The sequence below is a fragment of the Coregonus lavaretus genome (genome assembly GCF_964263955.1).
Source record: "Coregonus lavaretus genome assembly, chromosome: 2".
Classification (NCBI taxonomy): domain Eukaryota; kingdom Metazoa; phylum Chordata; class Actinopteri; order Salmoniformes; family Salmonidae; genus Coregonus; species Coregonus lavaretus.
The window spans coordinates 46,396,829-46,424,766 of record NC_139989.1 but is presented as its reverse complement, the minus strand read 5'-3'; the positions used below and the strand labels follow the sequence as shown (position 1 = coordinate 46,424,766).

Genomic DNA, 27,938 nt, shown 5'->3' with positions numbered 1-27,938 from the left:
TCTCGGAAACCCAGAACTAAAATCTTGCGTAATTGCATCAGAGTTTAGGTAACTCAGATCCACTTGCAACCCACTCATACACTGAAATAAAGTGGTGTGCAACATTGTTAGTAATCATTTTGGCTCAAGTCTTTGCCCACAAGATGTAAGATGCTGGCCTGAATGTCAGCACAATTAGATGTAGCCCTAATAAGGGATATAGATCGCATGACTAGGAGCAATTCATCTCCCCTGCCTCCATGGTCTGGCATTTAACCACCATTAATACAAATGTGAATTGACACATCTGATAATGTCCCAGGGAAATATCACCACATAATTGCTATATTTTGATAACATGAGAATTAACATGCAAGACCTGACAAGCCGGGGGCTAGACAAAGAAAATGGGGTACAAGGGATTAACCATTTTACTTAAGAACCAAATCATAAGCTACTCTGAAAACTTGTATCGACCCAACCATATAGCTTCTTCATATGTTTAGGGCCACCACATACGCCAGACTGTTTTGAAAAGTATTCAATCCCACCATTTTTTAGGAACACCATAATGGTGCAGAAGGTAGGAGAGGAGGAATAAGGGATGCTGTGATTTCTGTACCAACAAACACAGGGATCCAAGGGTTTTCCTTGTCAAGGTTGAGCAGGAGAAGGCAGGACAGGGATTCAGAGATCGCTCATCCGCTTCAGCTTCTTCTTAGGATGCATTCAGGTAGGTGGGTGTGGGGTTATGCCAGTAGGTTTGTGTGAGTGTGTTGGGTGGGTGTGAGTGGAGCATTCGGGAAGATACAGGCAGGTTGGAGCAGGCTTCACATCGCAGAGGAAGAGGAGCTGTGGGTGTAAAAGCTTCAGGACATACAGTACAGGGACCCAGGAGCAGGAGTCTTCCCTGGTGTCTGTTTGCGGAGTACCACCTACCAAGAATGTTTACAAATGTGGTGTTGGTCTGTGTTGAATCCATGGAAGTCAGAGAGAAACATATACATGCTGGAAAACAGGGTATGGGACACCAGGTGGATTGCCTCCTAACCAAAATTCCATTGCGCATCAACACCATTCCACAGATAAAACGTAACTTCCTGATGGGAAGTTATTTTCATGGTGGGGACAGTGATATCATAGGAATGTCATTTAAATACATAAAACTGACCTAGACAACAATTGAGACATGCTACACTAATGGGAAATAACAAGAAACAGGAACAATGTGCCTTGCAATGGTGTTTAATGGAATTTTGAAAAACCTACTTCGTGTGACCCACTCATTTATGAACATCCCTAGTGTATAATGGTTTAATCAGATACAATTTAAAATGTTAGTACATGCAAATTGAAATTTCCAATACCACTAAAAGCGTTTCAGTGGGAATATCGTTTTCAGTGAGCGTCATTCTAAATGCAGGGTTTTTTCCACAAATAGTTGTTAGTTGGTTCTGAAGCACAAATGATCAACTAAGAGAGGCATGAAGCATGACCACTTAAAACCAGATGCCTCAAAACACACTGTCCATGACAACGTTACTTGCCATGATAATCTATGCAGGGAGAGGCAAACTTCCTGTAGCGCAAATTAAAACTAGACAAACTTCAATCTAACACTCCCATACCGACCTCAACAAAACTGTAAGGGGAGGAAAGCCATGTTAAATATCTAGCCTTTATTCGATACCAGAATGGTAAAGTCTTGAAACAGGAAGACAAACTTTAAAAAGAGAGAGTAGGACTATCTCTATGGTACAGGACAAAATGGAGTGTGTGTACATAGGGTAGGGAGGACCGGGTTCCAACAAAACAAACAAACAAAACAAGTACAAAAAAAATAATTGACATTTGTTTGGTAAAAACAGTAGGATAAATACACATGTAGGTAGAGTCCATTCTCGTTTTGTCTCTCTTCTTTTAAGAGCTTTGTCACAACAGACCAGTCAGTCAATGCCCCCTCAGGGGTTATGGAGTATGCAGTGTTACTTAAAAAGAACATTCTAATAGAAAATGGTAGCTAGTAGCTATTGTACATAAAGGAGTGCCATACATTCATAACCATAATAGTAGTATGAAAGAGGGAGGCTTCACTGATCTACAGTCTTTTTCGTTCCCCTTGCTTTTTTTTCTTCTCCTACCATTTTTGCTTGTTTTTCTAAACCATCTAACCCAACTGGAGAGAAAAACTAACAACAACAAGTAAGGGGGAGGGGTGCGAGGGAGAAGGTGCATTCCAGGGGGAGGGACTTATACGTTACCTGCCAGAAAGTTATCAGTCTTATCGCATATGGCAGAGTAGTAGGGTGGCTGGCCCTCGCTGGCCTCCCCGGCATGCTGGGTCCCCAGGCGGGGGGCGTCCTCCAGGTCGTCAGCCTCCATCTTCCCCCCCAGCATGTAGTGGTGCTGGTCCCCAGGCTGGCCCAGGGGCAGCAGGTCTACGGGGCCTCCCAGCAGGTCCTCTGACTGGGCGGCCGCTGCTGGCAGGGTCAGCTCCTTGATGAGGGAGGGATCTTTGGCCTCCTCGGGTAGCTGGTCCTCGTTCTCCAGGGAAAAGATGCCTGGGCTCTTGCCGCAGCTCTCGGCCGTGGAGTGGGCATTGGAGTTGGACATGGTGCAGTCAAAGCCGTAAGACGCCACCGAGTTGGCAGACTGGGGCGTGCCGCCACCCCCGTCCTCCTCTCCTTCTCCGGCCGGCCCCTCCACCACCTCTTCGTCCTCTTCCAGGGCAGGCAGGATACGGGCGGGCGGTGGGCTGTCGAACTCAGTGCTGTCATCCATGGCGACGGGGACGTCTGGGTCGCCCTCCGTGTCGCTGGCCTCGTCTCCCGAGGTGGAGGGGGAGGAGGGGGCAGAGGCGGGGGCAGTAGGAGGGCCTGCTCCCAGGACCTCATCAGCAGGGAGCGTCTCAGCCTCCTCCTCCTCGTCACCTCGCTCCAGATGGATGCCCAAGTCCTGCTCCAGGTCGGGCTGCACATTGGAGGGCACGGGGGTCTGCTGCTTGTCAGAGCGTGACTCCACCCCGGAGCTGCTGTCGTAGTCGCGGAGCTCCTCGGGCGTGCTGGTTTCACTGCTGCTGTGGACGGCCAGGGCCGTGCCGCTCAGGGTGCTGGACTGAGACATGCCCACAGCAGGGGGCCCTGGGGGGGCAGAGGCCTCCACTGGGGCGGAGCTCTCCATCTCCTCCGGGGCAGACTGGGGCTCTGAGGGCTGCTCTGACTGGGGCATCAGGGAGGGGGCGCTGAGACCCAACCAGGCCTGGGCAGAGAACTGGATGGGCGTCTCAGGGTCAGCAGCCCTGTGGTCAGACAGGGGGCTGGAGGTGGTGTGCGGGGAGGAGAGGGTGGGTTGGGCCCAGGGGTCAGTGAAGGGGTTGGTCTGACTCCAGGCTGAGGAAGGTGGGATGGGCGAGCGGTTGAGGTTATCCAAGCGGTCCTCCTCTGTGTAGTCGTCCTCGTCTGCGTTCCCACAGCTCTCCAGGCCACTCTCCGTCACCCCTTCGCTCGGCATCTCCACATCTTCATCATCCTCCTCATCCTCCTGCTGACACACCTTCCGGTGGTCCTCTGCCCGCTCTGAGCTCACGTCCATATCATCAACATCAACTCGCTCCTCATCATCATCATCGTTGGCCAGGGTCTCCACGTTGGGGGAGCCCATGAAGGCCCCTTCTCCTTCGGAGCCCTTGAGGCTGGAGTCTACCTGGGCGTCGGAGCTCTGGGTTCCCTCCAGCAGGGCCGTGTGCTGGGTGTTGCTCATCTCTGCCGACCCCTGCAGGCGGCTGCTCACATCTTCAGAGTCCATCCCTGACAAGAGGTCTTCCCCATGCCAACCGGTGGCACCACCAAAGCCTGCAGGCTTGGCCTCCTCAGAGGGCTGAGAGCTCCTCATGTCAAACAGTGACGTGGGCTTGCCCACCTTCCTATCCTCTTCCTCCTCATCTTCATCTTCCTCCTCTTCGTTGGCCAGGGTCTCCACATTGGGGGAGCCCATGAAGGCCCCTTCTCCTTCGGAGCCCTTGAGGCTGGAGTCTACCTGGGCGTCGGAGCTCTGGGTTCCCTCCAGCAGGGCCGTGTGCTGGGTGTTGCTCATCTCTGCCGACCCCTGCAGGCGGCTGCTCACATCTTCAGAGTCCATCCCTGACAAGAGGTCTTCCCCATGCCAACCGGTGGCACCACCAAAGCCTGCAGGCTTGGCCTCCTCAGAGGGCTGAGAGCTCCTCATGTCAAACAGTGACGTGGGCTTGCCCACCTTCCTATCCTCTTCCTCCTCATCTTCATCTTCCTCCTCTTCGTTGGCCAGGGTCTCCACATTGGGGGAGCCCATGAAGGCCCCTTCTCCTTCGGAGCCCTTGAGGCTGGAGTCTACCTGGGCGTCGGAGCTCTGGGTTCCCTCCAGCAGGGCCGTGTGCTGGGTGTTGCTCATCTCTGACGACCCCTGCAGGCGGCTGCTCACATCTTCAGAGTCCATCCCTGACAAGAGGTCTTCCCCATGCCAACCGGTGGCACCACCAAAGCCTGCAGGCTTGGCCTCCTCAGAGGGCTGAGAGCTCCTCATGTCAAACAGTGACGTGGGCTTGCCCACCTTCCTATCCTCTTCCTCCTCATCTTCCTCCTCTTCGTTGGCCAGGGTCTCCACATTGGGGGAGCCCATGAAGGCCCCTTCTCCTTCGGAGCCCTTGAGGCTGGAGTCTACCTGGGCGTCGGAGCTCTGGGTTCCCTCCAGCAGGGCCGTGTGCTGGGTGTTGCTCATCTCTGACGACCCCTGCAGGCGGCTGCTCACATCTTCAGAGTCCATCCCTGACAAGAGGTCTTCCCCATGCCAACCGGTGGCACCACCAAAGCCTGCAGGCTTGGCCTCCTCAGAGGGCTGAGAGCTCCTCATGTCAAACAGTGACATGGGCTTGCCCACCTTCCTATCCTCTTCCTCCTCATCTTCCTCCTCTTCGTTGGCCAGGGTCTCCACATTGGGGGAGCCCATGAAGGCCCCTTCTCCTTCGGAGCCCTTGAGGCTGGAGTCTACCTGGGCGTCGGAGCTCTGGGTTCCCTCCAGCAGGGCCGTATGCTGGGTGTTGCTCATCTCTGACGACCCCTGGAGGCGGCAGCTCACACCCTCAGAGTCCATCCCTGACAAGAGATCATCCCCATGCCAACCAGTGGCACCACCAAAGCCTGCAGGCTTGGCATCCTCAGAGGGCTGAGAGCTACTCATGTCAAACAGTGACGTCGGCTTGCCCACCTTCCTATCCTCTTCCCCCTCCTCATCGTCATCATCTTCGTTGATCTCCTCATCCGCCTTCTCCACTGCCTCCTCCTGGTCCTGAGAGGGAGAGACCCGGAACTCTGAGGTGAAGTCATCCATGGGCTGAGACATCATGCTGAATGCAGGAGGTGCTATAGAAGAGGGCATGAGGAGGTCCTCCTGCTGCTCATCTGGCTGGAACCTCACCTCCTCCTGGACCGGGCTCTGTGGCGCCATAGCAGACTGGCTCTGGGCACAGTGGTCTGGCTGGAACCTCACCTCCTCCTGGACCAGGCTCTGTGGAGCCATGGCAGACTGGTTCTGGGCACAGTGGTCTGGCTGGAACCTCACCTCCTCCTGGACCGGGCTCTGTGGCGCCATAGCAGACTGGCTCTGGGCACAGTGGTCTGGCTGGAACCTCACCTCCTCCTGGACCAGGCTCTGTGGAGCCATGGCAGACTGGTTCTGGGCCCAGGGGTCTGGCTGGAACCTCACCTCCTCCTGGATTGGGCTCTGTGGCGCCATGTCAGACTGGCTCTGGGACCAGGGTTCTGGTTGGACGTGCATGTCCAGCAGAGCAGAGGCATTCTGGGGCTCCCTGACTGGGGACATGGGCCCGGTGGGGGAGCATGGAGGGGACATGACTGTGGTGCCCAGGGGAGACACTGTGTCTGCTGGCTCTTCCAGGTGGACCAGGTCCAGCTGAGCTGACAGCTGAGGGATAAAGGCCTCTGGGGCTTCCTCTGGCTGGCTGGCCTGAGGGGGCACAGTCTCCTTCTCCTCTGGGGCTTCCTCTGGCTGGCTGGCCTGAGGGGGCACAGTCTCCTTCTCCTCTGGGACCGCAGCCACCACTGCTTCTTCCAAGGTTGACATGGAAACCACAGCAGCCGAGGCAGCTGCAGCTAAGGCGGCAGCAACAGCGGCGTCCTGCGTCTCACCCACTTCAGCCGCGGGCTCTGCCGCCGTTGTGGGCTTGGGGCCACGCTTCACTGCCATGGGGGTGTTGCTGCCCACAGTCTTCTTAGGGGTGGAAGCCTTCCCTGCTGGCTTGGTGCCAGGGGTCTTGGGGCCAGCACTGACATCCTTTGAAGGCGTGGGCTTGCTTGGTGTCTTCTTGGTGTCTGCGGTCTTGCTGCTGGCAGCCGGCTTCTTGGAGGTGGAGTCTGGCTTGGATGCAGAGGCTGATTTGGGAGTCTCAGGTTTGGTGGTCTTGGCTGGTGAGGCGCGAGTGAGAGGAGCTGCTGCAGGCTTCTTGGTGGCTGCAGCAGCTGATTTGGTAACATCTAGAGGAAGAGCATAACACAAGCAGCTGTTTGTGAAGATGAAAAGGACAAGCGTTGGACGGAAAATCTATTATGATGAACAAATTATCTAATATTTAATAATGGTGTAATGCTAGTAATAAAAAGTTTTTCTGTTAAAAAAAATTATTCACCATCATCACTAATTAGAACCAAAACTGATGTCCCCTCCTACCTTTCTTGATGGGAGTTGTGGTTTTTGAGGGCTGTGATGTTGGGGTCCGTCCAGCAGTGGGTGTTGTGGAGCCGGCTTTGGCAGAGGCTGGTCTGGGGGTGGTGGAGGTGGTTTTAGCCGTGGTGGCGCCAGGCTTGGCTGTGGATGTGGAGCTCTTGGCTGTGCTGGCTGTGGCTGGCCTGGCTGCAGCAGAGGCAGGGCGAGATCCTGGAGCACCAGTGGCAGGCCTGAGGGAGAACAGGAGACGGGTGGGGTCAGAATCACTGAGCACGGCTTTCAAACCAGGGGGGACATTAGTTTTGTGGTCATCTACCAGACACCGTGGAGCAGTATTTTCTGGAGAGATTATAAAATATCGAAATGGAGACGTGACTGCTAAATATATAAATACAAATAAAGTGACAAACACCAATGTTTAAACAGACCCCCCCCCCCCCGACATCCAGTGACACAGTCGTGAGATCTCCTTAGCCCACGCTGCACTGCACCACCGCCTCTAAATAAAGAACAGAGTTAACATCATTGGCGGGGAGAGGGAAGATCACTGGGGTCATGTTCATCTTTAATTCAGACGAAGCACAGAAATAACTTGTTTAAATCCCTGTTGGAACTATGGATGGAGTTAAAAGCATATTCATTGTACAAGTGCAAACGCTGCCAGTTTCTACCCTGCAAGGAAGCCCAGAGTGCCACGCACACCCTGCCAAGTGCAGGCCTAATGGAAAAAACACACTGCCTGTCTGGTAACATCTAGCCTAAACATAATGCCCACTGGACACTAGCAATGGATTACAACTTGAGGAGGCTGTGCAGTAACATTGAGAATGTCCTAAATTGACTGTCAGAATGTGACCGCACAGCTTCCTTCCTTGTACAGTATGAGTTGTCATAGATAGAGAAACAGCTGATGTACCAAAACAAAGACAGCCTGTTATTACTGTAATGATAAGAGTGATTACAAGCTCTTGGCAGACAAGTGCATGTTCATGATATTGTTTGGTGTGGTGACGTCTAGACTAGAATAAGGCTCCTTATAAAGCATTAACAGCCTAGGTCATGGTACAAAAGGCCTTTGTTTCTATCCTCCGTTAGATCACAAAAACTGGACATTTTCTCTATTAGTATGCGTGATATAACCTAGTACAGAAGAAGAGCTTTTTAATTAGCTGACCACTCAACTAATTAACTACGAGCTAGCAGAATGTGACATTCACTGTGGTTTCCTCCGGTACCAATCCGACAGGTCTAGATGTAAATGAGGACATACTAAAAAGAAAAGTAAAAGTGGCAAAATTTTAAGTTTAGGAGATTTGTAAAAGTGTGTGCTGACAGAAAATTATTAAAGATTGAATTAAAGATTAGAAAAGAATTACAGGACGAAGTGAATAGAGGGTCGAGCGCAGCTGGTAGAGAGAATGGAGGAGAGATTATGACAGAATATTTATCTTCATCTGTGTGATGAAAGGAATATGGCTAATCCAAAATGACAAGATGACTCAATTTAGGTAGGGAAGCAAGGACGATTAACAGGCCATCGTCAAAGGCAGTAGGAGAGAGGGAGTGAGAGAGAAAGAAAAATCGCTGAAGTGCTCATCCGATTACACACCATTAACCTTATATCAATGTCGCTTCTCAAAGAGGTCCTCTCACTGTTGTAGGAGCCAGTGTGGCAGTTATAGAATAATGGGGCACGGTCGAACAATTTAAAAAAAAGACAGGCAGGATGTGTTACAAAATTAATACATGCTTCTCGGCAGTTAGGCACAATGAAATATTATATTATTATTATTATATATATTATATAAAATGCTCCATTGAGGCATTACAGTGCAATGATGCTTGAATTGTTTTAAGCTTTTTTTCAATTCTCTAATTAAGATCACTGTCACCCAAATGACTGAGGTAGTGTTGATAATTTTAGACTCTTAATCAGAGTTCAATTGCTTGCACTTGCACACAATTAAGGGAAAATGCTGTGTACTGTTTTTCTCAAATTTGCCATTAGGAGAATCATCACAAATTGAGGTTAAAGCAAATGTAGAGTAAAAGCCTAGAAAAGCACTGAAGCTTAAAAACCGAGCGCAGTGACACTTAAAGTTCACCAAAGTCACCTGAGGTAAAAAACTAATAAAAAAAACATTTTAGTTGAATTACGCATTCTGGAACGATGTGGAACGTTGTAGTGATCAACATAAAAATCAGGTCGCCTGGTGTGCCTTCCTGTGGCAAATCAAAGTGGGGCTACGATTAAGTCAATGAGATGCGTAAGCAAAGCTAGCGCCTCCCCTCCCCTGCAGCAGAGCCAGCTAACAGCAAAGAGCCAGCTACCATGGCCATGGACCTCCTCCCAGGGAGACAACTGGCACATTAGATACAGTTTTAATTCAGCAGAAAGGCTGGGAGGGACTCTTCACCCTGGTTAAAGGAGGGGATTCTACCTCCAGGACATCCACACAGGGCTGCAGATATGGGAACACTACAGTAATCTCACTCTAACCCAGGAACAAAAGGTATCAGTCCTAGAAATTTCCCAGAGAAATTCACCAGGTAGTTAGTTGCCTTGGAGCTAGGGAGATCCTTATACTGCCGCATCAGCACTCAAGAGGGGCTTTGAGCAAAAGGATAGACATTACACAGGGTGCCGCCTTAACCTGATAAACCAGCTATAGCTGGCTTCTTGGTTGGTTCTGCTTTAGGAAAATAACGTTTAAAAATAAATAACAAGATATCAAAAGGACAGTCAACCTACTGAAGATGGAGCTGAGGTGTCGAGTAACAGTAAAATGGTTTCCATCCCCTACCAGTAAAGGTACAAAGAGGAAACCAGTGAGAGAATAAAGAGCAGGTAGAGCCTGGTGGGTGGGTGACGATGCACATCCCTGTAGAACACAATAGGGCTGTATGAGTGTGGTGAGGAAGAGGCCTATAAAACCACTGCTTTCCCAGAGAGCCCTCTGCAACATCCATCACACTTCTAGAGCATGAGCATGAGCTCACCCCCCCCCCCCCGCCACCAGATCCTTTAAGTGATTAGGTCTGTGGTTGCACGTCCCATAAAACCATGGCTATGGGAGACTGCGTCACAGAGTGGTCTGCTTGGCCTGCCTGTCATACCCACAGCCCAGCAGGGGAGGAGATTTACAGCATGCACAACTGGGCTGCTTTATATTGTACGTGACTGGTACAGCCGTATCACCCCGTACGTGACTGGTACAGCCGTATCACCCCGTACGTGACTGGTACAGCCGTATCACCCCGTACGTGACTGGTACAGCCGTATCACCCCGTACGTGACTGGTACAGCCGTATCACCCCGTACGTGACTGGTACAGCCGTATCACCCCGTACGTGACTGGTACAGCCGTATCACCCCGTACGTGACTGGTACAGCCGTATCACCCCGTACGTGACTGGTACAGCTACAGTGCTAAGAAAATGTATTTGCCCCCTTTCAAATTTCTCTACTTTTGCATATTTGTGATACTGAATGATATCAGATCTTCAACCAAAACCTAATATTAGATAAAGGGAACATAAGTGAACAAATAACACAACAATTACATATTTATTTCATTAATTTCATAAACAAAGTTATGCAACATCCAATTCCCCTGTGTGAAAAAGTAATTGCCCCCTTACACTCAATAACTGGTTGTGCCACCTTTAGCTGCAATGACTCCAACCAAATGCTTCCTGTAGTTGTTGATCAGTCTCTCACGTCGCTGTGGAGGAATTTTGGCCCACTTCCATGCAGAACTGCTTTAACTCAGTGACGTGTGGGTTTTCAAGCATGAACTGCTCGTTTCAAGTCCTGCCACAACATCTCAATTGGGATTAGGTCCGGACTTTGACTAGGCCATTCCAAAACTTCCAATTTGTTGCTTTTTAGCAATTTTCATGTAGACTTGATTGTGTGTTTTGGATCATTGTCTTGCTGCATGACCCAGCTGCGCTTCAGCTTCAGCTTCAGCTCACAGACGGTTGGTCTGACATTCTCCTGTAGAATTCTCTGATACAGAGCAGAATTCATGGTTCCTTCTATTAAGGCAAGTCGTCCAGGTTCTGAGGCAGCAAAGCATCCCCAAACCATCACACCACCACGCTTGACCTTTGGTATGATGTTCTTACTGTGGAATGCAGTGTTTGGTGTCATCATTTATGACATTCCTGGGAGTGTGCAAACTTAAATTTTGTATTACCATAGCATTTTTGTATGTTCCCTATAGTTATGTACTTGAAAACCAATTCGGCACATTTGGGAAAACTCCTGGCAGACTTGATTCAAAATATTGTGTAGTGATGTAATTCTTCACTGGATCAGTGTGAAACTTTGCACACACTGCTGCTATCAGGTGGACAACATTAAATTACATCTAGAATCCTACATCACCGTCTGGCCTTTCGCTTGCATTTCAAAGACGATGCAACAACAAAAAATAGAAAAAGCATGTTTTTTGTTTGTATTATCTTTTACCAGATCTAATGTGTTATATATTCTCCTACATTAATTTCAAATTTCCACAAACTTCAAAGTGTTTCCTTTCAAATGATATCAAGAATATGCATTTCCTTGCTTCAGGTCCTGAGCTACAGGCAGTTAGATTTGGGTATGTCATTTTAGGCAGAATAAAAAAAAAAAAAAGTTTTTTTTAAAATCAATAACAACAAAAGAGTCAAGTCAAAAATAGAAGTAATAAATAATACCAGAAACATTCTGAGGAAATAAATGAAAAATAACACTAAAATAGGGCAACTAACAGGGCAACTATCGTCGGCGCCATTTTGTTGTTCTGACTACATGCACACATACAGCATGCTGATTAACATATACAGCCTCCCAGCAATACAGGCCTGCACAGCATATACACAACACTAGCATATGCATGCAAAAAAAAACATAACCAATGATCAATGATATGCGCTGCATGATATCATCTCAACTATGACTCAAAAGCCGACACGCCTACACAAACTGACACACACATACCTTCCCCCACACCACACACACTGTGTCCAACACCACATAATGACTTATTTCTCAGCATACACTAAAGTAGACCCAAAGGTTTCCTGTCACAAGCTGTGTAGCTAACGTCATACAGGCAATCAGTATCAAACAGCGGGCAGGCACACAGCGTGTACACACACAGCCCTACATGGACAACACAGTGTTCGCTTGAGCAAATGTGTGCACACCTCATCACACACATCACGGCCAAATAGCGTTCACACATCTACTACACCCAGCAACCAACCAGGATGTAGTGACAGGTATTACATTGAGTGCTTTTGTAAAGGGAGTGGAAGAATAGAGAAATCATGTGCTGCTCCAGACTTCATTTCACACACTGAAAATAAAATCCACATTTTCAGCTGCCACCGACTGAAAGTCTGAGATTGAACATCAGAATAAATCTGAGATGTGTCACCAGCAGAGTGGATCTAGTGTTTGGATGGGGTCAGAGCAGTGACACCAAAATAGAGAGAAAATAAAATAAAAAAGTAACAGTTTCGGACTTGATAAATGTCAACAGAACCAAAACAAAATAGCCGTGACGCGTAGGGCTGGTATAATTATTGTATAATTGTGTAACCGACAATTATGAGCAATATCCGGGAACAAATTTTTTTTATAATCGTCTTAATACCTTCATTTTAGGTGAAGGGAGATTCAACTTTATATTCCAAGTATACACGGAGTGTACAAAACATCAGGAACACCTTCCTAATATTGAGTTGCACCCCCTTTTGCCCTCAGAACAGCCTCAATTAGTCGGGGCATGGACTACAAGGTGTCGAAAGCATTCCACAGGGATGCTGGCCTATAGTCTTGCCCATTCACCCTCTGAATGGCACACATTCACAATCCATGTCTCAACGGTCTCAAAATCCTTCTTTAACCTGTCTCCTCTCCTTCATCTACACAGATTGAAGTAGATTTAACAGGTTATATCAATAAGGGATCATAGCTTTCACCTGGACAGGTGCTCCTAATGTTTTGGACACTAGTTTACCCAATAGCAGTTTTTCATTTTTACATGAATTGGGTAAAGTTGGTAGCTGAATCATGTTACGAGCAAAACAGCTCAGTTGGAGAGAAACATCATTTCCAAAAGTTCCAAGCGGTCAAAACCAGAGCGATATATTTATAGTTGGGCCAACTTTTAGAATGTTAAAGCCTTTGAGCATTCCATTTATGACGAGAATTTGGAATCTTGTACATAGCATTGTTTAAAATTCAGAAAATTCAGTGAACTGCTATTGGTCAATATTACCCATGTGGAGCTATTATGGCTGCCATGGAATGCAGTGTCATGTAAATGCATCATAATATGCATAAACTTCAATGTCCAAACTCTCCAAATATATGGCTCTGGTCAAAACCATTTATTTGTGAGACGGGAGTCACCAAAGCTTTGTTGTATTCATTACGCATCTCGTAGGATATTTTCAAAGATGCATTACAAGCTCAAAACATTTGTTTAAAAAAAAAGAAAAATCACAATTATGATAACCGTGTCCATTTGCATGACAATTAGCCTACTGGTTATTCCATAATCGTCACAGCCATAATGATATGATTCAGTCAAATTAGATTTAGGCCATTTGTAGCTGTAGGATCGTAAAACAACTATATTTGCTTTCCCATATTTTCTGTCTGATAACAAAAAATCTCCTGAGAGTGAAGTTGAATAAATTGAGGGACAAAATGTGTATTGTGTGTGTGAGTCAGGGGTCTCAGTGACCAGGGGAGACAGGCTAGGTCTGATATGCCAGAACGTATCCACTCTGCACTCAGACACTCATCTGATACAGGCATGCATTAAAAGAGGGTGCAGGAAGGGAAAAGGCTAAATCTATTAAAGCGGAGATTTATGGCCCTGTCACAGTCTATTACACCCCCCCCCCCCCCCCCCATGCAGGGTGAGTGGCTGGGTACACAACGCTCTCTGCGCCCATCAGCCTCCACGGTATCTCCCTTAGCCATATGTTGCACAATGCAAAATGAACTGTTTTGTTCCGTAATGCATGGATTAAAGTTCTCACTTACCTCATAGTTTAACTTTACCACAGATCGTCGCACTCACAAAAAAATGCTAAATCGCTATCTGTTGACTAGTATGTACTCGCTAGATCCTGTTAGATTGTTGGAGGGGGGAGCTATGTAAGTAAGGAACTATGAAAGTAAGAAAGAGACCACAGTTCCCTTGGTACACAAACTAATACATTGAAGGGGAAAGAGGTTAGAGTGAGGGCCTATTCAAAGGACAGCCAAACACCTTAGGACATCCCTGATCATCCTCCCCTCTTCACAGACAAAGGGCTCGTTGAGCCACCTCGCAGCAGCCCGTGACTCTCTGGAGTTCCACCCTGGGGTCACACAGCGTGACTCAGGTACTGTCTGGGCGTAATCTGACCTGATTGTACGCACTGCCAAACAGATGTCCAAAACAGCCTCGTCTGTCTCCTCGAGTTGGTTGTTATTTATTCTGAGGGGTGCAGAGTAATCTCTGGATGCGATTTGCAAACCCAAAACAGCGCTGCAAGGCCTGGCTCAGAGTGACTGCTGGCCTACTTCTGAGGACTTCTTAAAGCCCCTCTCTGTGTAGGGACATTGTGCCCGTTTCTCCAGAGTGTTTTAACCAGTCCCTTTCAGCCTGTAACATTCCCCAAATGAAGCAACTGGCTTCTCAGTCTCAACTGGAGCGTTACGCTGAATTGATTGAACAATTAATTACTGCTGTTGTAGTTGCACCTGTACTGCGTAGTGAATTGAAATCGGCATCAAACAAAAGGCTGCCCAGCTAGGTACAGACAGACAATCAGCTTTTGCCTGGAGGATGTCTGAAGTGAGGACCAATTATGTACCACTGGCTACTATGTTATCTACACACTCCCACAGCCTCTCCCCAGGGGTGGGGCTCCGAGCTCTACACCAATGGTTGGCCTACCTGGTTGTCTTGGAAACAGGAGGCCTATCAGGCTTGGGAGCGGCGGCAGTGCTGGGCTTGGTGGTATCTGCAGAGACAGGCCGGGGAGCTGGGGAGATGAGATATGGGAAGGTGAAGGAGAGGGAAGGACAAAGAGCCAGATATACGACATGGGTGAGATAATTTCATTTCAAAGACGCAGCCTATGATTTATATCATAACATTTATTTCCCATTTCCCAAGGAACCAGGCCAATGGATTTCTATATTTGTTGCAGTCATTCCAGCATTTCATACATCTTGAACTGAATCCATCTGGATGTGCTGTATGCCAACCGTCACAATATAAAACAGTACAATGTCATACTTTGCCTCAGGGAAAATTTACATTTGCTGTGTACAGAAGACAATTTGCAACCGCTGACAAATGCAAGGCTTCACGTAACTTTCAGTGACTCAAAACTACTGCTCCTAAATGTTAGCCTACCTGTGGGCTTCTTAGCAGCGGTGGTGGTGGTTTTGACACCATTAGTTGGCGCCGCAGGTGTCTTCTTTGCTGCTGTTCCTGTGGTGGCCTTCACCCCGTTGGTGGCAGCAGGAGCCGAGGTGGGGCGGGTGGAGCCCGCAGGCTTCTTCTCACCCACTTTGGTGGTGGTCTTAGTGGTGGGGGCGCCGGCTGTGCCTACGGGCCTCTTGGGCGTGGTCTTCTCTGGGGCTCCAGTGGTGGTCTTCTTGGCCACTCCGTTGGCATGGGGCTTGGAAACCCCATTGGACAGGCGGCTCTGGGCAGTGTTGGGTCGAGACCCTGGTCCTGTCGTGGACTTAATTGTGGCGGTGGTCCCAGGCTTCGTCTTAGCAGCAGGGGCCTTGGTCTTGGCTTTGGGGTCTGCTGCAGACTTGCTGTTCCCCGTCTTGGTGGGGGCCTCCTGGGCTGGCTCTGGATGAGGCTCGCCCTGCCCCATCTCTCCCTGCTGGCCAACTCCCTCCATCTGAGGTGCCAGCGCCGCCTGGTTAGGCTCCTCCCCCATCACAACTGGCTCGTTTACCGGATCAGCGTCCAGTGCTTCCATTGGCTCCATCGCTGCCGTGGCAACCCCATCCGGTTTCATCTCCCCTCAGTCCTGGCTGTCCGTCTCTGCAGAGGAGGGCTGGAGAGCTTGAGACTGAAGATGGTGACTGCACTCAGGCGATGGTGGAGTCTGATCTGGCAAAGAGAAGAGGAGAGTATCGTCAGGCTGTGACAAGACTGGACATGAATGACACAGCCTTCATATCAGCAGACAGGGCACAGAGGGATCAGATAAAGACTTCCCTACAGACACAGATATACAGACAAACACTACATACTGTGTATGCAGAAATATTGTTTTGAAAGTAGAGCAAATGTGTTTAAGGTCAATGATCCTAACAGATTAGGAGCAGACAGAACAGGATGTGCCCTTCTGTAGAGAGCATCATTGCTAAACAACCCTGGAGGGGACTCACACACGATACGTGACACAATATATTCTTGGGGAAGCAAACATCAAAAACGATGTAGACAAATTCTAATCTAAGTACAAACTCGAGGCAAACAGAGAGAGCTAGCAAATCATTTTTTAAAACATTAACAAGCCAGAGAACACACTTGAGTGCTTTATATGCTAGGTCTACATGTGCTAGGTCTACATGTGGTCCTCTGTAGCTCAACTGGTAGAGCACGGCGCTTGAAACGCCAAGGTAGTGGGTTCGAGCCCCGGGACCACCCATACACAAAAATGTATGCATGCATGACTGTAAGTCGCTTTGTATAAAAGCGTCTGCTAAATGGCATATTATTATTATTACATACAGAAGAGGCATCAGACCCACTAGTGTGGAAGACGAGCCTTCCTTCAACTGAACTCTCAAGCGAGTGGAATCGCAAAAATCCCTTACACTCATAACAAACAGAGTCAGAACGCGCTCCCTACAACATGCTCTAGGTCATCAGACAAGATCGCAAAGCTATGTAACCACACACCACTCAGATGTGGTGAACCAAACTTCCACTTACGATGGAGATGTAATGGTCACACTGAGGGGAAAAGACATGCATGTCAAGCATGTAAACAGCATGTAAACAATGCCATAAGCACTGACTAGTAGGCAGTCACGCTGGAGAAGTACCATAAACACAGATGCTTTGCTGTCAGGGAGGGTGGAGATGTAAGGCCTGCAGTGTGGAGCAGAGGCCTAATAACAGTGAAATGTAGAGAGTCCTAGTTGTCCGACAGGACAGGAGACTTGGCTCCATGGTGAAGTAACACTGAGGCCAGCTCAGAGGTAGAGGAAGTGGCTTGGCTTGAGGAGCATGGGAACCGGAGTGGGGATACAGTCTGCAAAGCTTGGAACGACAGTACGCTGCTCGGACTCCAGAAGGCCTCTCCACTTCCGCTCAGCCCCTCTCTCTCCCCCACATGCTGCTTCTCCCCTTCTTTATAGAGGAGAGAGTCAGTCTTTATGCGGTCAGCTTCCTGGAACTACTCCCCACACAGACCCCCTTTCTCTCTGCTCTCTTCCCTTACTCATCCTCTAAAACTAAATACGTTACTGTGCCTTCCTTCATTCCCCTGCCAAACCTCCCATTTTATCCAAACCTTTTCCTCAACTTCCCCCACCCTCGCACACTCTTTCTCCCCCTCTGTTCTCTGTTTGCGTTCACACAGATGGCCTGAGCAGCTGAGCAAGGCCAGAGGGGAAGAGAGAGAGGGAGAGAGAGGGAAAAGCCCTAGGGAGAAAATCCATACCGCAAGCAGCACACACTGTGACAGACCTCCTCAGACAACACAGTGGCAGTGATAGGAGGAGGAGAGAGCCCTGCCACAGCGCACAGGGCAATCAGCTTCATTAAGTGACACACCAGTCACATTTGGTATGAGGTGGATGCATGTGTGTTGGATGCAAGTGAAAGCAACAGCAACCGTGTTTCACACATTTACATTTCAAGCTCAGTCCAACAGAGACGCTCTGTTCAAGAATACCGAGACCTCACACCAGGCTGCTCTGCCTATAACAGAGCTCTACACTAACATCAGACCCATGCCCTGACCAACCCTTCAAAAAGAAAACCAACCACAAAATCAAACTCCAGATTGACACCAGGGACTCTCACACATCGATAGCCCCGACAACTCAACTAGAAAAAGTAAAGTAAAGTCCAATCGGTGCCTTCCTCCCTCTACCTCCCCTTCCTGTGTTCTGTCCTGTTCTACTCCTGCGGTTGCTGAACAGCCAGACGGCTTGACTGTGCTTTTCCCAGGCATGCTCTGCTCTGTTGTGGTGATAAATCTCCAGCCCTCAGCCAGAGGAACACTGCTCTGCTCTTTTTCCTCCAGCTGGGAGATTCCACTGCTCTAGTCTACGGCCCTCGGCCCGTCTACATCACCCTGTGTAGTGGGAACATACAACCACACCCAATGATACGTATTGGCATTGGCAATATTTTGACTGACTTTGGACAACCCTGCAATGTTGTAGTTGTCTTTGGTGAAATATTTGTGGATTGTCTTTGCAGTCATATGCTTGATTAGAGACAGATGGCTTTAGGATTCCCTGTTCGTAAAACATCTCAAGCTGGTTCTCCACAGATGGTAGTGTGTCAGATATACTTTGTTCATTGCAGTGCTATATCAGAAGCTGTCGGTTGCTAAACGGCTAGAAGATGTGAGTTATACCCCAGATAGAAGATGACAAGGCAGTGAGTCTGGCCTGCCCTGGAGGGTCAACCAGCTGCATCACAACATGACCCCAAGGACGCTCGCCACCCCCCAAGAGAGGAACAACTTCCTGTCCATGTAGTCTGGAGGACTCTTCGTTATTTAGGGAAGCAATAAAGAGAGGAAGAGGAGTTCAGACGTATTTGTTGTTACTGTCATGTAGAGTTTTACAGTTTTTACTCCTTAGTTTAGGTTTAGAAAGATAAATAAGTTATAGGTTTTAAAATGTCCCTTGGACAGTGATGGTTTCGATATCTTCCCAAACAGCCACCCCATCTTATCAAACTGCATCCCACATAACATTCTCTACAAGCCTCACCGATGAGCAACACAGCTACAGGGAACAAAGAGAACACACACTGAGGTCATGAAATACTATACATACACACACCACCAAGGGCAGGGGTTCACCGTCACGTCAAGGAGAAAGCAAACAATAGGATGAAGGCACACACCTTTATCTCATTATTGTTAATCAATCATAGACAAGATGCTTAATGCACTTCAGCAGCTGACAATAGAACACCAGCTGGGCAAAGTGTGATCGTCCTCTAAGACCCATATTCAATGTAAACTAACCTGCCTCAGTGTGTCTGAGACACTGTAGACACTTATATGCCTATACTGCAGATATCGGGCAGGCCTCCAACAGCACTGGGAGATCCCAGCCTTTCTGATTGTCTAGACACACAAGCGTAAGAGTCCTCCTTCGATAATCAGGTCATGAAAATATTCTAACGGTAATCTTCACTTTGACCTTTTAAAACTGTGCATACAGTTTCAGTATGTACGCCTATATAAGCCTATGCATGTGTATGGTTCTCTTTTGGGGCATTTGGTCAATTTGTTTGATTAAATGATCGACAAAAACCTATTGGGGTAAATTATACATGTTCAATTCCCAATTAATGTCCCCAGCAGGAGTGGGGCTAAATGCTAACTTAATGTCAGCCCTGCTGGTGGCCTGTGTGTGCATGTCTAAATCAGAGCCTCCCTTTGCCAGGAACAAGAGACTGGCTACTGAAAATCACAGCGGTCAAAGGCACTTATGAATAGCTAGCAATGGCAACCGCCACTGCTTTCCTACTACACTGCTGTGTGTACATACATTCTCTGTGCCTGCATGTCCCCCAGGGTCAGCTGGAAATAGCCGTCAATGGGAGGATTGTAGCGGAAGGAAGCTGGGGCAAGCAAGCAGGAGATCAGTTTAGTGTGCTTTTCCTAACGCTCCTGTAACCTTCTCTTAATGCCTAATGATAGAATTGATAACCCTGGCACCAGAGAGAGGATTCAAGAGTTAACGGTTGGTTGTCTGGTTTGAAGAGGCCAGTTTAACGGCCTCTGAATCTATCATCAACACACATTCATCGCCACATGCGGCAAACACTGGGATCCGGTGTCTTTCCTCCTCGGCCAGTGTTAATACGCCCTGGTGCCTGTGTTGACAGACCATCTCTCCGTTTAATGTTGAGACTGTGTGGCGTCTTCATCTAGAAACCACTGCTCCTATTAAACACTGCTGATGTGAGTTCCACAAGGCTTCTGTTCGAAGCGAACATGTTAATTTCAGTTAAACGATTTGAATGAACATTCCAATATGTTACAGTGAACATTAATGTTCGAGGCACCACGTGCTGGCATAGTTCCGTGGGGGCAGCGGTAAGGAGCCCCACTCAAAAACTGAAACCCTGCAGCATCCCCAATCTGCCTGCTCAGGCCAAGCGTTCCACTATTCCTCTGAGGGAGGACAGGCATACACAACAGACATGGTGCGTTGAGGATCAGACCACATGAAACATTTTGTTGAATGATGCAGCATTGAGTCCGAAGGCAAGTCTGGGGAATTGAAAGAGACTAACAGCTGAAACCAGAATGCACATGGGTGGTAGGTACTACCAGTCTTACATCTTGTTCTAAGACGAGACTACACAAAGAAGGTTAGACCCATGGCAACATTATTGAATTTGGGGTTGGGGCAGATGGTTCTCATACAAAAGAAGAGAAAGGAAACAGATGAGTGCTAGAGTGTGGTACGGAGAGGGCCTAAAACAGAAACTTACAGCACCGCCTCCAAAAGCAAAATGCCCCCCCATTGATACGCTCTATCATGTATCATCTCTGAGGGAAACCTTGGCACTAAACCCTGAACAGCTGCTGTTCATTACTAATATCAGAATTCATTGCAAAATACAATTAATACATTGTGGAAAATAACAAATCTGCAAGTTTGATTAAATGTCATTCAGGAACTTACATTAGATCACATCCAAAAAGACATGCTACCCGAGGCTTCAAGAGACGTCATGAGCATCATCATAAAAGCATTACATAACACCATACCTAAGATCATCAGTCTCTTTCAGCAACTACCGTACACACCAGTCCATTTCTACACTCAATTAGCAGGACACTTTCCCTGCATGGTACCGTCCCTCTCTCTGCTTTAATAGAAACCATTATACACTTCTGTAGCCTTCGGGCGGCTATCTAAAAATAACCCAAGAGACTGAGGGACTGATTGTTGCTGTGCGCTGCCCAGCTAAGAAAGGGGAGCCAGGGGGGGTACAAAAGACACATGACACCGTCCCAGCTGAGTCAGTGTGCTGCCTTCGTCACCCTGATACTAATCACTGCTCGCACATTCCCAAACAGGCCCGGCCAAAGGTCAGAAAGACGCCCCTACCCTACACACAAACAAAACTCTACAAACAAAGTTGACTCCTCTCCACGGAATTCCTTCCCTGGACACGGTGTAGGAGGGAGACGAGAAGGGATTGTGAGGCCCTTCTCGGACGGTGACGTCAGGACATGCCTGACAAATGAGGCCATGGACACATTAACTCCCCAGACAGAGCAGAAACGATCCAAATCAGCTGCCATCTCCTGGGCTATAGCCTACAATGCACAATGGTTTCAACCTTATGATTTCCATTGACAACTCAATGGTCTTGGTAACAGACAATGGCCCAAGTAAACTCAGTTCAGGAATACACTTCTCTTGTTTACTGGGCTGCTGCCTGTGTCAGTCGAGGCAACATCTTGTGTGACAGACACCTGGATCACAGAACCATGTGATGTGACTGACTGTAATCCTTGTGCTCTGAAGAGGTTTAGTAGGAGCCAAATGCAGGTTTAGTCTGTACCGCCATGGCACGACGGGTAGAGACTTCAAGTGAGCGAAGGGTATTATCTAAAAAGGCTGGCGACACCCATCTTCATCACATGCCTTCGCTCCCGGACCCATCCGGTGAATATGCTGTTCCCAAACACACACCCCCCCTTTACCAGCGAGCGTCACCCATCTCCCAGCCTCAGGAGTCTCGGCCCCCTGGGGACAGGGAGATTAACACATGACAGAGCTTGTTAACCCTGGACAAAGAGATATGCTAATCCTGTACGATCAGGCCGACTGTCCTCCAGCGCCAGCCCAGAGACAACCCACAGAGACAGAGAGAGCCCAGGACAGAGGCCCAGTGTGTCCCAGAAACCAAACAAAAAGACCTGGGTCCATCACAACAATGGAGACAGAGCCGACAACAAACAAGGTCCCAACAGTGCACGTCTAGCTACAGTAGACCGCTGAGAGGAACAGCGGGGTGGGTGTGATCTTGACCATGCCGATATTGATCGTGAGGGAGAAGGTGGGGATGTGGGCTACTCCGATGGGGAGAAGCGTGAGTGCATTAGCGAGGCACGCAGGAACCTGTTCCACTGATGGAGTCCCTTGCCTTGGGGTTACCCACCAGTGAAGCTGGTGTGGAGGGACTGAAAGAGAGGGTAATTTGTAACTTGAAGAGCAGGTCCTTCTCCATAATGGGCAGTGTGCCCACTGCCAGACTCCACTCAGGGGGTAAATGACATTAGGCCAGATAGGGCCAGCTGGTGGGTTGGATCGATGACACCAGATAGGACGGAGAGGAACAAGGCAGGCATCTGGACAGGACAGCAGAACATACCCTTGAGGCTCCAGCTCTCTAGCAGCCACTCACTACTGGAAATGACTCTGGCCATAAGAGGATTACGTCCTCCTGTTTGAAGCAGAGCAGGCACGTTCCAGATGGAATCTGATCCCTCACAGGTTGTCCACACCACCAGGGCTTTTCAGCAAAATAACAGCTGGGCTAACACCACATAAAACCGTACCCAGAAATTGACATGGTATTTGGGGCTTGGTTGGGTCAAAAGGCTTCTTAAATAGAAATAACAGGACAATAGCATTTCAAATGACATCAAAACGTCTGACAAATCCCCCCCGTCAACTGTCATAAATGTAGCCATCATTCTGTCATCAAGAACTTTAAGCATCCATGTCATCCCAGACTGGCCGGTGGTGTAGACAGGCTGCCACAGCACTGACATAATGCTGACTGCATCGGCCAGAACAAATGCAACCCAACAACTGACAGTAAACAGGTGGAAGCCATGGCAACCAATACTTACAGTGCGTTCGGAAAGTATTAAGGCACCTTGACTTCTTCCACATTTTGTTACGTTACAGCCTTATTCTAAAATTGATTAAATCCCCCTCCCAAATCTACACACAATACCCTATAATGACAAAGCGAAAACAGGGTTAGAAATTTTTGCAAATGTATTACAAATAAAAACCTGAAATACCTTATATAGATAAGTATTCAGCCCCTTTGCTATGAGACTCGAAATTGAGCTCAGGTGCATCCTGTTTCCATTGATCATCCTTGAGATGTTTCTACAACTTGATTGGAGTCCACCTGTGGTAAATTAAATTGATTGGACATGATTTGGAAAGGCACACACCTGTCTATATAAAGGTCCCACAGTTGACAGTGCATGTCAAAGCAAAAACCAAGCAGAGGTCGGAGGAATTGTTGTAGAGCTCAGAGACAGGATTGTGTCGAGGCACAGAGCTGCGGAAGGGTACCAAAAAATGTCTGCAGCATTGAAGGTCCCCAAGAACACAGTGGCCTCCATTATTCTTAAATGGAAGAAGTTTGGAACCACCAAGACTCTTCTTAGAGCTGGCCGCCCAGCCAAACTGAGCAATCGGGGGAGAAGGGCCTTAGTCAGGGAGGTGACCAAGATCCCGATGGTCACTCTGACAGAGCTCCAGAGTTCCTCTGTGGAGATGGGAGAACCTTCCAGAAGAACAACCATGTCTGCAGCACTCCACCAATCAGGCCTTTATGGTCGAGTGGCCAGACGGAAGCCACTCCTCAGTAAAAGGCACATGACAGCCCGCTTGGAGTTTGCCAAAAGGCACCTAAAGGACTGACCATGAGAAACAACATTCTCTGGCCTGATGAAACGAATATTGAACTCTTTGGCCTGAATGCCAAGTGTCACGTCTTGAAGAAACCTGGCACCATCATTACGGTGAAGCATGGTGGTGGCAGCAGCATGCTGTGGGGATGTTTTTCAGCGGCAGGGACTGGGAAACTAGTCAGGATCGAGGGAAAGATTAACGGAGCAAAGTATAGAGCAAAGTACAGAGCGCTCAGGACCTCAGACTGGGGCAAGGGTTCACCTTCCAACAGGACAACGACCCTAAGCACACAGCCTTGAACTCGATCGAACATCTCTGGAGAGACCTAAACATATCTGTGCAGCGACGCTCCCCATCCAACCTGAAAGAGCTTGCGAGGATCTGCAGAGAAGAATGGGAGAAACTCCCCAAATACAGGTGTGCCAAGCTTGTAGCGTCATACCCAAAGACTTGAGGCTGTAATCGCTCCCAAAGGTGCTTCAACAAACTACTGAGTAAAGCGTCTGAATACTTATGTAAAGTTTTTATTTTTAATAAATTAGCAAACATTTCTAAAAATCTTTTGCTTTGTCATTATGGTGTATTGTGTGTAGATTGAAGGGGGGGGGGGGGGGGGGGGGGGGGGGGGTTTAATCAATTTTAGAATAAGGCTGTAACGTAACAAAAAGCGGAAAAAGTCAAGGGGTCTGAATACTTTCAGCTACAGGAGGCAGAATGACGCTCAAAGCGCAAACACTAGAAACCAGCAAGCCTTTCGTTTCTGACAGTATTTAAGAACATTTCCATGTTGAGCAGACATTATGCCATATCGCAGCCTTGCAGCGACCACAGCAATCCAGGCAAAATTCTGAAAGTGGTGAGGGGGGCATAGCAACAGGGCTCTGAACCATGTCCATTATCCAGCCTCCCACTGGAAGAATTCAGAGCCTTACAGAAAATTACTGCAGCTACTGGCATATATACCCTCAAAACTGTGCAGCAACTGTCAGGACTGACAACTGTGATGATGACTAAAGTCTCTTATTAGGAATTTTCTAATCTGACTTCTATATGGGGCCGTCTATGGGAATTGTCTTTCTGGGCCAGACGTCAGTTAAACTGCAGTACCGAAGCAAATCTATAGGTACAGTCGAAAGCGTGCTTCCAGACCGGAACCCTGGCCCTTGGTTCAGCCTGGGAGGGATCTGGTGAGTAGGGGACCAGCCCAGGGCAGGCAGAGGACACACCAATTAGAATATTCACAGTTTGGGGACGTCACTGAATGAACCTATTTAGCCCACTACGCCTGAGGCACAAATTACTGTAGGCATCTCCCCGACAGCTCACGGCATAGGTCAGAGGAAGGGCAGAGCAAAGAGCTGTCGGTGTCATAAAATCACAGTAGAATGATACAGCATGAATTCCACATGGAATTGCATCTCTTCTGATGGTAGACATCTACGCCCTCCTTTGGCCCTGATTGTTTCGGCAGGCTTACTAAAACATGTGCATGGCATTAATGGAGAGATGTAAATAGGTGTGACAGACAATGTAATAACCAAAATGCCTGCAGAGACACGAGTGGAGGAGGAATCAATTTTCAGCCTATTGAAAAAGTGAGGTGGGCAGGGGGAATTAGGTACCAAATGTCACAATGCTTGCACGTTGGTTGAAAGTTTAAAAAAAGAACTATTTTGCTAAAACAAGCCACTGTATATTTAACACGAAATCTGTCATAACGTCATTAGATTCATAGACACATGATAGATACACTTTTATAAAACATAACAAGTCAGAAGCACTTGGGTAAAACAGGATCTACATTTAATATCACGTGAATGCATTAGTCCCATGTCTGAGCATGTCTATTGCTCTGCCTCATCACTGGCTTTGTGAGTCAGCCATTCGCTCATTAATGGACCAGAAGGTTGACTAGCATGTTGGAGCCTCTCTAAGCCAGACAAGGCAATGCCCGAAAAGTGCTCACATTAATCACCCTGGGATGCAATTTATTCCCGAGTGGCATCAATACTTCATGGCAGATCATTGTAGAATATTGACCTACTCATGCCCACTACCCCACTCGGATACCACCCTATATCGCTCATTGTCAGCTGAACATCAGGGGCAGAGGTTAGACCTGTGGGCCATCTATAAATTATTAGTTGTAAATGTATATGGTATGTGCAGGTTGAGGGTTTTGAAGACTAACATTTTTCACCATTGTTCTTTTGGAGAGAGGAGTGTGGTCTGGTTGCATAATATTAACACAAGCAAAAAATAGCTCCAAGTTCATGGATTGAAGCCACAATGTTAGCCTACATTATACAGTTTGAACAAACTGTGTTGTTGCATTGAGAGTACAACACTTGTCATGACTCAGGTTCTAATAATCCTAAAACTTGTGTGAGCCTTCAAAAGACCTCTCAACCTAATAAAATATAGCACTTAAGCCATCCTACAAAAGTAGCCTTTGCTATATGTTCGCATACTAATGCAAAAAGAATGGGCATCAACAGAATTATTAGCCTAAATTATCCAACATTTCGCCTGGGGCAGAGAACGAAGCCGTTCTCACTAGAGACCACTTGGCCGTACAGAACAATAGGCGTCAGCCATGGAGGATGAAGAGCCTGAGAGAAGAAAAGTTTATATAATTTAGTGAATACGTCGAATTGATTTAGAAAAAGCAAATAATCCAAATGATTACACACCAATCCCTTCACAAAAGGAAGGCTGTTATTTTAGACAGTTCATTCGTCGGTTAGCTAAATAGCTGGTGATCAATTTCAGCCACCACACAGGGCTGCCACCGCCCATCACCCCCTCCCCTCCATTGTAATCGAATTCAGAATCTAGCCATCCCATTTTCGTAAAATAAAAAATTAGTTAACTTAGCAAGTAGCGCATTTAGTTAGTAACCATTTCAACAAAGCTTATTTGTATGTCGCCGTTTCCAATGCAGGTTGACGTTTGTCTGAATCTTGCCCTGGACGCATAACTGAGCCATTTCCCGCTAGATGAGCCAGCTGCAAAGTCAAAATTGGCTATATTTTAAACATTCACAAAAACTTTATTTTTGGTCTTAATTTAAGGTTGGGCATTAGGGTTAGTAGTGTGGTTAATGTTAGGTGTAAAATCAGATTTTATGACTGCTTGTGCCAGCTAATGACCACTCTCTGCAGACCTGCCTCCAGGACAAGATTCATGACGAAAAACGCTAACCTGCGTTTCCAATAGGAATTCATGAATTGCACTTGCAATGTCGACAAAGACATTCACCCACTATCTATGATTATTCACCCATTCTACCCAGACTAACTACCAAACTGTAAATATAAAAACGAAAAGCATTTGTTAAAGCATCACATCTTAACTTACTTAAATCACAGAAAATATCAAATGAAAGCTTCAAATTAGTTACACAGCTAGCTAGCATGCTAACGCTCAACTAGTCTCTAGACCAAACCAAAAATCTGCAGATACAAGGCCCTCCATGGAATGAGTTTGACACCCCTGCTCTATACTTACCAATGCAGTGTAGCTAGCTAAAGCTTGATCTCCAGCTACGCCCAGTGTTTGACAATATCCTCCGACTCCTTTCAGAATCCTCGAATACAAAGTGTAATAAATTGGAAAATGAAACCGAACAAGATGAGAAAGAGGCCAAATGACCAAGAAACTTCTATGTCGACCGCCGTTTTCAGAAGTGATGCACGTCCCTGCCAATGAAAGGAACAACGATTTGCAGTCCACGCACTACTGGCCAGCAGGGATGGACAGGCGGAGAGGGTTTTACCACGGCATAGCGCGCAGGGGTGAAATTGAAAGGGATGAATGGCCAAGTAACTCGACTTTCTCCAGCTCACGACCAATCACTACGCCGGCTTGGATTTATTCAAATGAGGAATGATGTCATCTCGCATGCCCTGCACACACCTCCCGCCGTTTCTTTCAACCGTGCATTCTCTCCACACAATGGTGGCGTGTTAGGGTTCTCCATTGGTTCTGGACCACTGGATGCTGAGATTTCAGCCACAAAGTGTACCACAGCAAGTCTGTCATATTTTGATTTTCTTTAGGTCTACTGCCATTTTAGTTACTACCATATTATTCTAATATGGTAATGAAACAAACATCTTTGTTGGTTCTACAAGGGCTAAAAATGGCCTGCTGCACATACATAATGCATATTGATTGACACATTGTAGCAACAGTGGTAAGGTTAAAGAATCGGGTAATATAATCATCATATCCCTAAACACTATCTTCCAGAAATATTGATAACACTAGGTTTATTGCAGTGGCACATTCTTTATTGTAAGGACAAGATATCTAATCTGTTGCAGACAAG

General features: G+C 47.6%; 1 protein-coding gene across 1 annotated transcript; it reads right to left on the bottom strand.

Moving 5' to 3' along the window:
* Positions 1-1,208: 1,208 nt before the first annotated feature.
* On the bottom strand, positions 1,209-27,285 carry LOC311100545 (uncharacterized protein). The gene is made up of 5 exons (XM_084141454.1): positions 27,116-27,285; positions 15,114-15,830; positions 14,649-14,736; positions 6,697-6,923; positions 1,209-6,503 (listed from the first exon to the last, which is right to left on the bottom strand). Exons 2-5 carry the CDS (start codon positions 15,733-15,735, stop codon positions 2,230-2,232), a joined length of 5,211 nt encoding a protein of 1,736 aa, XP_083997580.1. The 5' UTR covers positions 15,736-15,830; positions 27,116-27,285; the 3' UTR covers positions 1,209-2,229.
* Positions 27,286-27,938: the final 653 nt, after the last annotated feature.